Source organism: Hippocampus comes, unplaced genomic scaffold (genome assembly GCF_001891065.2).
Source record: "Hippocampus comes isolate QL1 unplaced genomic scaffold, H_comes_QL1_v1.1 scaffold84, whole genome shotgun sequence".
Lineage (NCBI taxonomy): Eukaryota > Metazoa > Chordata > Actinopteri > Syngnathiformes > Syngnathidae > Hippocampus > Hippocampus comes.
Window position 1 is genome coordinate 18,228 of NW_017805144.1, and position 9,833 is coordinate 28,060.

General features: G+C 39.4%; 1 protein-coding gene across 1 annotated transcript; it reads left to right on the forward strand.

Annotated features, from left to right (window-relative positions):
* The first annotated feature begins 1,007 nt into the window (after window positions 1-1,007).
* On the forward strand, window positions 1,008-9,139 carry cep15 (centrosomal protein 15). The gene is made up of 4 exons (XM_019867692.1): window positions 1,008-2,130; window positions 2,415-2,538; window positions 4,093-4,161; window positions 8,606-9,139. Exons 1-4 carry the CDS (start codon window positions 2,102-2,104, stop codon window positions 8,777-8,779), a joined length of 396 nt encoding a protein of 131 aa, XP_019723251.1. The 5' UTR covers window positions 1,008-2,101; the 3' UTR covers window positions 8,780-9,139.
* Window positions 9,140-9,833: the final 694 nt, after the last annotated feature.

Sequence of the window (9,833 nt, forward strand, 5' to 3'; positions counted from 1 at the left end):
ATATATATATAATTGTTACCATCACCAAGTATACCATCACATTTCTCACACTTGTAATGATAAACTCATCCCTTTGTAATATTTAAACATATGAAACAGGTATTACAAGAAGAGCTGTTTCTGGATACATGTACAGTGTATTAGCAAATATGATCATCATTTCACCATAAAAAAAGTCGTTGTCAGCAAGCAATCTCGTATTTGAATATTTAGTTTGAGTGAAACTATATTTTAATTTGATTAAGTTCGTATGTAACCTTTGTGTATTTCATTTAGATGCTTAAATACAGTATGGCACACTGTAGTGTCTAATTCCGACATTTTCATTCTATTCTGAATGTCGACTGTGCTTCTCTCTATTCCCCCCTAGTGGCTAAACTAAAAATTAGTATTCCAATGCACTGCCTCGTTCCTTCGAGACAAAGTGTCTCTTTACCTTATTAGAGGCACCGAACCCAACCAATTTATAAGCACATTTATCGAACCCTTCATTACTGAAAAATAACAATTCAAGAAGTGTTCTTTCAGTTTTGCCGGTGCGAGGCCAGAGTTGCTCAACTTGGCATGACAAATCATGCAGATAGGATGCTGAGTTCCATCACGTTCCGTGATGCATGTGAATCCATGTGGTACATATTCGTCAGACCACTTTGGGGTTTTTTTTGTTTTGTTTTTTTTGCTCGACATTGTTAGCGTGTATTAAAACATTCTAAAAAAAAAATCATGACAGTCACACGTTGACTACTGAGTGAACTAAATTTCTTGCAGCACTGATTGTAATGTGATCATCTGCAGCCAGTGATGGCCAAGCGGGCGTGTTATAACCTCAGTAATTGACATGTTGAGTCGGGTGTGTCTTAACCTGTCTTCTTTCTGCTCCATTTCATTCTAGATTGGAGAACATCTGTATTTATATTATATTGCCATTTCTTCTTTTGTAAATGAATGAAATAAATGAAAGGAAGCACAAAACTCCCAGCCTTTGCGCTGAGGCCCGGCGGAGAGCCAGTTCAGGCGCTGGTGGCAAGCGGAGGGTTCAGACATCCTGTCTGACGGTCCACTCCAAAACAGAGCGCTGGGGCTGGAACCGACCACGAGTGGGTGTGAGAGGTCCGCAGTCATGTCAGTGCTGTTGGATTCGCCCTTGTAAAGATTGTCCGGATCAGACTCTGTAGCATCCCTCTGGCATCCATTGAAGCAGCGCATGTCGCTGTGACTGCTGGAGATCTTGTCACAGACATAGAAAAATGTGTTCCTGAAGAGTGGCGCAGAAAGACTAATCTTGATCAATCTGTCGCTACACATTTAATTTTGTTTGGAATTTATTGTGGGTTTCTGGAACACACAAAATATTACATCCTATTCACAATGTTCGCTCTGCACTGCCGTTTCCACCCTGTTCTTCGATCTAAAATGCGATTATAATACAGACTTTTTTCACCAAGAAGATCAATATGATCCTCCAATAAACTTTTGCATATGTTCAGTACAAACACATTTCACATGTGTAGCATATACGTTAGCTTTGCAGCATTGTACCTCACACCCACTCACCACGGCAACAGTAAGTTATTGAAGTGCATTCTTGGAAATGTTTTATTCATGGTGCAAGAGTAACAGTAAGCAAAATGTTTAGTGTGGACAAAAACAGCTTTAAAGATGGTGACAGCTGTCGACAAGTCTTTGTGATTTTTATTACCTGTATATTGATGCTATTACAGTTCATGCTAGAAATTTTTGAATTTGCATTTGAAGCGCAGTAGTTCATTTTATTTTCTGAAAGTGAGAAGCAGATATTACTTGAGAATATTAAATGCTGCTGGAATTGAATTATTTAGTTCTACTGATTATTCATGTGCCATTCTATTTTGTCCTTCATTTGAGCTCTGTATTGTGAAAAGGAGGTGAGCACAACAACCGAGGCTTTGAGAAGCACAATTTTAAAAAGCTGTCCTTCCGACTAGCGTTGCAGCGTCTTATTTTGTCAGTCGGTGGCAGTATTGCGACTCTGAACAGGTTTACCAACAAATATGCTGCAAGAGAAGAAGCGTATGTTGATGTCACCAATTTAAATGAATTTGAGCACTTTCTCCAAAAATAAATGGAGGCGTTTGAGCGATACGAAGAAATGTAAGTGTATAAAAGGTTTGACTGAGTCGTGTTTTCGTATGACTGGTTTAATTGTGTCGTTTTCATCCGTGATTTTGCAGAGATTTACGCCGCAACGAATGAATCAAACATTAAATGATCAACAAGTTGGACTGTTTTCATTCATTTATTACTCCTGATCAACTTGTATTGCTTTACCCGGAACGGTCTTGCATATAATGGAAGCTTTTTCAATTACTATACTTTGATGAATAAAGTAAGATTGAGTTCTCTTTTCTGTTGTTTACTTTTTATTGGCCCACCAGTTTAGCAAATAGGGCACAGCTGCTCGAGCAGATGGAGAGCCGCAGAGAGACGTTGAAGATGCAAAGTAAGCAGCAGTTCAGCAAGTCTGAAGTCGCTCGTCAAAGGAACAGCAGCCTCCTACAGGTATAGCATCCCGTCAAGACCTGCAATGTTTTATGGCCAACTGCACCCTCAATCTTCGTAATTCAATGGCCCCTTTGTGGCACACACGTGCAACAATAGAGGAAGTTTTTAACATGAATACTTTTTTTCTTGTCTGGAGACTTGTTTACTCAGCATGATAAACTACTACTTGCTATTTTGAACAGAAGAAAACTCAAACATGAACCAGACTTTCCTGCTGCTCAAGTATCAGGTCAACTACTGTGCAGTAAAGGGAGTTTTGTAGGAGAGATAAAAGTTACTGAGCACAGTTTGTGTGTTTACATGGGAGCGGAGGTCCCTGGAACACTTAAAGTATGAATCAAGCTGATGCCACAGCAGAAGTAACTACAGCAGCAAAACCCGATTCCAGTGAAGTTAGGACATTGTGTAAAATGTAATTTAATGTAAGTATAAACAATACAATTATTTGCAAATCTTTTTGACCTGTAGTCAGTTGAATACACAACAAAGATATTTAATGTTCAAACTGATGATTGGAGTCGTTTTGTAGTATTGTGAGCATATAATTTCCTATTTATGCATCTTAACCACCTATTAGTGGAGGCAAACGTGGAAAGCATTTAACATCTAAATTTCATCATATATAGAAACAGCAAGACAGAAGATGAAGTGGATGGAGGATACTACGGAGAAGATTGCGAAGTGTCGACTGAAATCTAGACCAGTACATTAAGCAATTTCAGTAGCCTCTGTCCTCGACAGTCTAAAGTGCTATCATAGCTTGTTATTGCACTGAGGATGAACGGAGGCTGCTGCTGCCAAATATCCTGCTCTGACAGAATCATAATGTTTTTTTGTACCTCAACTGTTTAATCCGGACAGACAAAAAGAGAATTTAAAATGAAAATTTACAAGCACAAGGCAAAGACAAAAATGCTTTCATGTTTGTGTTCATGTAACCCATGTGTTACAATTTCTACAATTTTTGGAGATTTTTGCGTATTGTCATCTTTAAATCAAAGACAAAGCATAAAAATTGTGTGATATGAAATATTCCAATTCATGTTTTATTTATATAGATTTATATTTATGTTTTGGTCATGGCACAATACCGCTTTTATTGTCCATAGAGGGCAAAAATACAAAGAAAAAAATAAGAACTATATGTGTATGTATAGCACTGATGCCACTGAACATGTCGAGTGGTTGAAAGTAAAATAAATATTCAGGAATAATACTTTTACAATTTTTGTAAAATTGTATGTTGCGTTATATAAACTTATTTACATCGACTGCAGCATATGGGTTTTAAAGATGCACGTGATTTGTTGAGACTATCATCATTGATCTTTTGTCAAGTACAAATGTTAATGCCATTGTTCTGAACAGTCTGTTTATTGTAGTGTAGTTGTCAGTTTCTACTATTGTGAATGGCGATTAGCTACCCCAAACTAAAATGCGAAGTACCCAGGAATTGGGTTATTATATCTTTCGAGATCAATTTTCAGTGCCATTTCGTCAGTTACCTTTAAAGGGCACATTTTTAATTGTGCTGGCTTTCTGTTACTATAGGATGTACAGAAGTTAGAGAATCACCTCTGTGGAAGACCGCTACACCACCCGAAAGTCCTTGCCCTTGAGGTAACAAATGTTTTATTTGAATAACAAATACAAATTTCAGATCATTTTTGTTACTTGGCACACAGACGCACTTCCAATCCGGACACGTTGTATCACCACTGTGATCATTCCTCCCACTAATCACTGATGATTTTGTGTCTCTAAACATAGTTTTAATGCTGATTTTATTTAGTTTTTTACTTGTTTCTGGCACATTAGGTTTTTAAGATATTTTCATTTTTTGTTTTTAAGTTTGACCTACTGTATAAAAGCTAGCCTGATACGTATTTTACCATGCGTTGTAATTTATAGCATTAATGTTTCAGGAAAAAAAAGCATAAATATTACTATATTTCAGCTATTATTCATTATTATTCATATTATTATTAGTTAGAGGTGTCAAATGATCACGTTAATTGCAAATAATTAATTACAGTCATATTTAGCGCGTTATGTTTTTAATCATGTTAATCAAAATTTTAATCTCTAACTTTATTGTTTCTGTAGGTGGGTTGCCTTTTTCGAACATCCTTTTTATGTGTTGGCTTCCTGTGTTCGAGTTGTTGAGGGTGGGGGAGCAACTGTCAGTCACGGCCTGAAGCGGACATTGATTGGCTGTCATTATGTTTGGGCTTGTTTAGCATAAGCTGATTGGCTCCATCAGAGTTGGGCGGGCTAAGTAAGCAGCGGTGAGGAGAGGAGAGGTGAAAATGGAGGAGCATGTAACCATTCTCGGCACAATGAATGGACAATTTACATTCCAAAAATGCCCTGACGGCACAGTTGATAAAGGTATAGTGTTGTGCCTAATTTGTAAGGAGTTTTCTTACCACCGAAGCAGCTCAAATTTAGTCTCCTACATCAATGCAAAGCACCCAGTCGCGAGTGCAGCCACGGCTAACGTTAGCACCGAAAAAGCGTTAGCAATAGAGGGAGCCATAGCAAAGCTCTTCGCCAAACTAAACTCAAGGAGAACACTCCGCGTACGAGGCATGAAGTCAGCATCGCTGCTGTTTCCTCTGTAGCCTATTAGAAGTGGTTGATGTTTATTTCAGCGCTTTATTTTGTCATGATGAACAGTGTTATTTCTGAAGTGCTAACTTACAGCACTGTGCTTTAAGGGTCTGTTTTATTTATTGTCTGAAGCAAGTTCCGCGTTCAGTACTTGTATTGGTCAGAAATGTGTTCTTACTGTTTTTGATATGTTAACCTAAGTGCTTTTTATGGATCTGGTGTTCTCTTTTATTTTTATTTTGTAATTATTTGGAAATCTACAAAAACAAAACAGTGGTATTTCCCCTGGTGGTCGAAACTAAAGGTTGCAGGTAGAATTTGGGATTAGTCTCAAATACATCAGAAAGTAAATGGCTTGGACTGCATCTGTTCAAGTCTGTTTAAAAACTAAAATTATAAAAATACTTTATCATACCACTTTTTTGTGATGTGAATCTTTTGATCTGCCTTAATGCTCAATAATGTAATGAATTTAAAACGAAAATAGGAGTTTTATCAGCAATTTTTAGATGAGATTAAAATATAGATTCATTCGATCAATTACAGATCATAATTAATTTCACAATTTTTTAAATCTCTTGACAGGACTATTATTATTATGAAAACCTGATGTGCTCGTAAAAAAATGATGGCAGATTCGGAATCAGCACCAAAAAAAATAATCTACAAATTTACTTGCATCACTGATTAAAAAAAATTGTCAATAGTTGTTGGCCAGTGTTATTAATGATAACCGCCGCACTGTGTAATAGAAATGACCAGAAAAACTCATAATGAAATGAGTCAAAGCCTAAACTACTGTATGCTTGCTCATGCATGCGTGCATGGGTTCTTCCTCCAGTTATTAATGATAACTACCACTTTGTATCATAGAATCAAACTGATGGGTCTAGAATAAAACAAATCTATTTATTTAGTTTCTGGAATTGATTCATCTATCCATCCATCCATCCATTTTCCGATCCGCTTTATTCTCACAAAGGTTGCGGGGGGTGCCAGAGCCTATCCCAGCCATCTTCGGGCAGTAGGCCGGGTACACCCTGAACCGGTTGCCAGTCAATCGCAGGGCACACAGAGACGAACAACCATCCGTGCTCACACTCACAGCTAGGGACAATTTAGAGTGTTCAATCAGCCTGCCATGCATGTTTTTGGAATGTGGGAGGAAACGGGAGTACCCGGAGAAAACCCACACAGGCCCGGGTAGAACATGCAAACTTCGCACAAGGAGGCCGGAGCCAGAATCGAACGCTGCACCTCCACACTGTGAGGTCAACGCACGAACCACTGGACCATCAGGCGGCCCCTGATTCATCTAAATTAATATTTTCATTCAATACAAATATTTGACACAATCAGCTCCTAATTGTCAACTTGGCTTTTTTTTAAAGCGTTTTCACTGTCTCAAACGTAGTTGTGATGAGACGTTTGCATGAACTCATCATTCGAATGTATGTCGCATTAGTTTGAAGCTTTTAGTGATTGATTATTAATTGATTAAATACACCTTGTGCCCAGCGGCCTGGGCACACATCAGTAATCGTCAGACCGTATGTTTTTTTAAGCCGAACCAAACTGTAATCATCAGTTGGCCAGTCCGTCATGGTATTTTAACTGGGCTTTCATCATCACTTCCGTCAGCACATTTCACCGGTCCGCCAGTCCGTCTATCATCAGTCAGTCAATCCCCCCCAAAATAACAATAATTAACACATCATAGGCCAACAGATGAAAAATCCAATTTGATTAACTACTATTCTACATCATACAGTAAGTCACCAAAGAGCTTTATAAACGCATACACTCATGTACATTTCACATCCACTTAACTTGCCAATCTTTTGAACTCTAAAAGTACAGTCAGCGGGAGCATGGTGGTGGCTGCTTGGAGCTGTTTTAATTAAAAATTAAGTTTAAAATGGCTGACCTGAACCAGAATCCCGCTCCACATCGTGGCCAAGTGTAGAATTCAATCCATGTAGCGCACTCATCGTCGTCTTTTTCTCCTTCTGCTTCTTCTTGGTTCATTGGTGGGTTACAGTTCAGTGCATATCGCTACCTACTGTACAGGAAGAGCAAAGCGTTTCCATATATAACCAGTTGAAACAAGCATGCTCATATTCAATTCAGCGCCATGTTTGTCGTCTTACAGGAACCATATTGAAACAAAAAATATATTTTTCTCTCCCCCATCTTTTTCCATTTTCAAACATTTTTGAAAAAGCTCAGGGAGCCACTAGAGCGGCACTAAAGAGCCGCATGCGGCTTCAGAGTCGCAGGTTGCCGGCCCCCGAGCTAGAAGGTTCCTGGGAATAGTTGGCCAGTTAGTGAGCACTAAATAAAAAGCCAAGTACAGTCAATGAAAACCCATCATGGCAGTGCATCAACACCTCTCTCTCTCAAGTCCACACGACAACAAATTAACGAAGTTGGCTCCGAAGAGCGAGCTTGTAACCACACAGCTGGTCCCCGAAACGAGGATCTAAACACAGCGCCAACAAGCACAAAAACCGACCTGGGTTGCACCTTTTGGTCATGGCACTGCAAAGGATCCTGGCCAAAATAAGACAAAGCACAACTAACTAAACTAAAAACAAAAACTTTTTGGGAGTAGGAACTTCGAAGTGGCATCCAAAATGAGTGAATGTGAAGCCTTATAAAATGTTTTGGACATGCGATGATGTAGATAAAGCACGATGCAAATGCACTCTATTAACCATTCATTCATTCATTTTCCGATCCGCTTTATACTCACAAGGATCGCGGGGGGTGTTGGAGCCTCTCCCAGCCGTCGTCGGGCAGTAAGCGGGGGACACCCTGAACCTGTTGCCAGCCAATCGCAGGGCACACAGAGACGAACAACCATCTGCGCGAACACTCACACCGAGGGACAATTTTGTGTGTTCAATCAGCCTGCCATGCATGTTTTTAGAATGTGGGAGGAAACTGTAGTACCCGGAAAAAACCCACGCAGGGATAACATGCAAACTCTACACAGGAAGGCCGGAGCGGGGATTGAACCCACTGTGAGGTTGACGCACTAACCACTGGACCACCGGGCCGCCCTTCCTTTTACCATTTTTATCAAATTTATTTTTTCATTTGTTAGATTATGATGTTTCTTTCAAAAAAAGTGCATTGAGTAAGATTCCAACTCATTTGGAAGTAATTTACTGCCTTCAACAGCAACAACTATTCGTGAATGGGGATTTTCTTTAGGTGATTTTCATGCTACATTAGAGAACGACATGGAGTCCAAACTCTAATTGGGGAAGAACAATATTAACATTTAACATCACATTAAAAGATCCAACTGATCAGCAAATTGACAACTTCACTTGCTTGGGCATGAGGCAGTCACAAATTTGAGCTCTGACATTGGCATTTTGACCCTGAATCATTTGAGATAACGATAGGCTGCCGCTGTAATTGAATTGGATTTGTCTTCCAGGCACGCTATTGGGCATTTGTGGAAAGGTCCATTCCAATTTGGGAGCGCTTCCTTCTGGGCAAAGAACCACATCCTACTGATTGTCCTGGACCATTGACCAAGAGAGTTTATCAGGCACATCAAAGAGCAAAGGACCATGGCCTGCCTCCTCGTCCAAAATCTAGACCTGTCTAATTGTTAAATTTTGGGTCTACTGCTTTACGAAGACTGAGAGAAACACAAACTGTCTGGGGTGGGCCCCCTTGAGAGGGGAGTCGGTAGTGTGTGACCATAGGGAATTGTTTTTTTTTTTCTTTTTTTGCCATTCTTGAATAAAGTGTAATTGGACTTCCACTACAGTAGGAGGCAGTGACTTTTATTGTCAGAGTGTGCGTATCATGTATTGACTCAGGTGTAGGGTTTTTGTTGCACATAGCACAGAGCAGGCGATATGAAGAGCAGTGTAAAATACCCTTAAGAGACATCATGGAAAAATAAACAAAGGTGAGAAGCAAGACCAAAAACAATGTTAATAAAGTTATTCTTAAGTTGTGAGTTGGATCTTATTTCTTTTGTTGTTGTCTTTAATGTTAAGGATACAATGATACTGAGGTGGTGCGCTGATAAAATCTTTTTAGACATGATAATATTTAGAGTTACAGTATGGAGGAGAGTTGGAGGCGTGTAAAATATTTTCTTCTTTGTTGGGGAGGTAGGTGTAAGAAAAAGTAAATGAGAAGCACTGGTATAACTGATGGCAAATTGTTCTGAGCTAGACAATTCTCAGCCCTGTGGCGTGATTCACTGACAACTGAGGTTGGCTTCAAATTGTGAAAAGGGGATCTTTCAATGTTAGAAAGCTGACATTTTTACACGTTCGTAGTCATGTTTAATTTATTGATGTTTTTTCATTTGAGTTAAAGATGTCAGTAGCAGATGCAGTTTGCCTTCTCAGTCATTTGTTGTGTGTAAATGCCAGAAATTAAGTTTATTTTACGATACCAAGTGCTAGTGTGTACAGTGATGTAATGTCAGTTTATGCTACTGTGTGATTACAGGTCATAGGCTAGCAAGTGCAGGGATGGGCAACTGCTGGCCCGCCCACACTCTGGGTGGGCCCTTGATTAAAAAAAAATGCATCAAAAATTAATCTTTTTTGGGGGTGATTCAACTACTGTAGAATCCTGCATACTCATGGTTTGATGGTTTGACACCTGCGGACTCACCTTCATTTATCACCCCCCCCCCC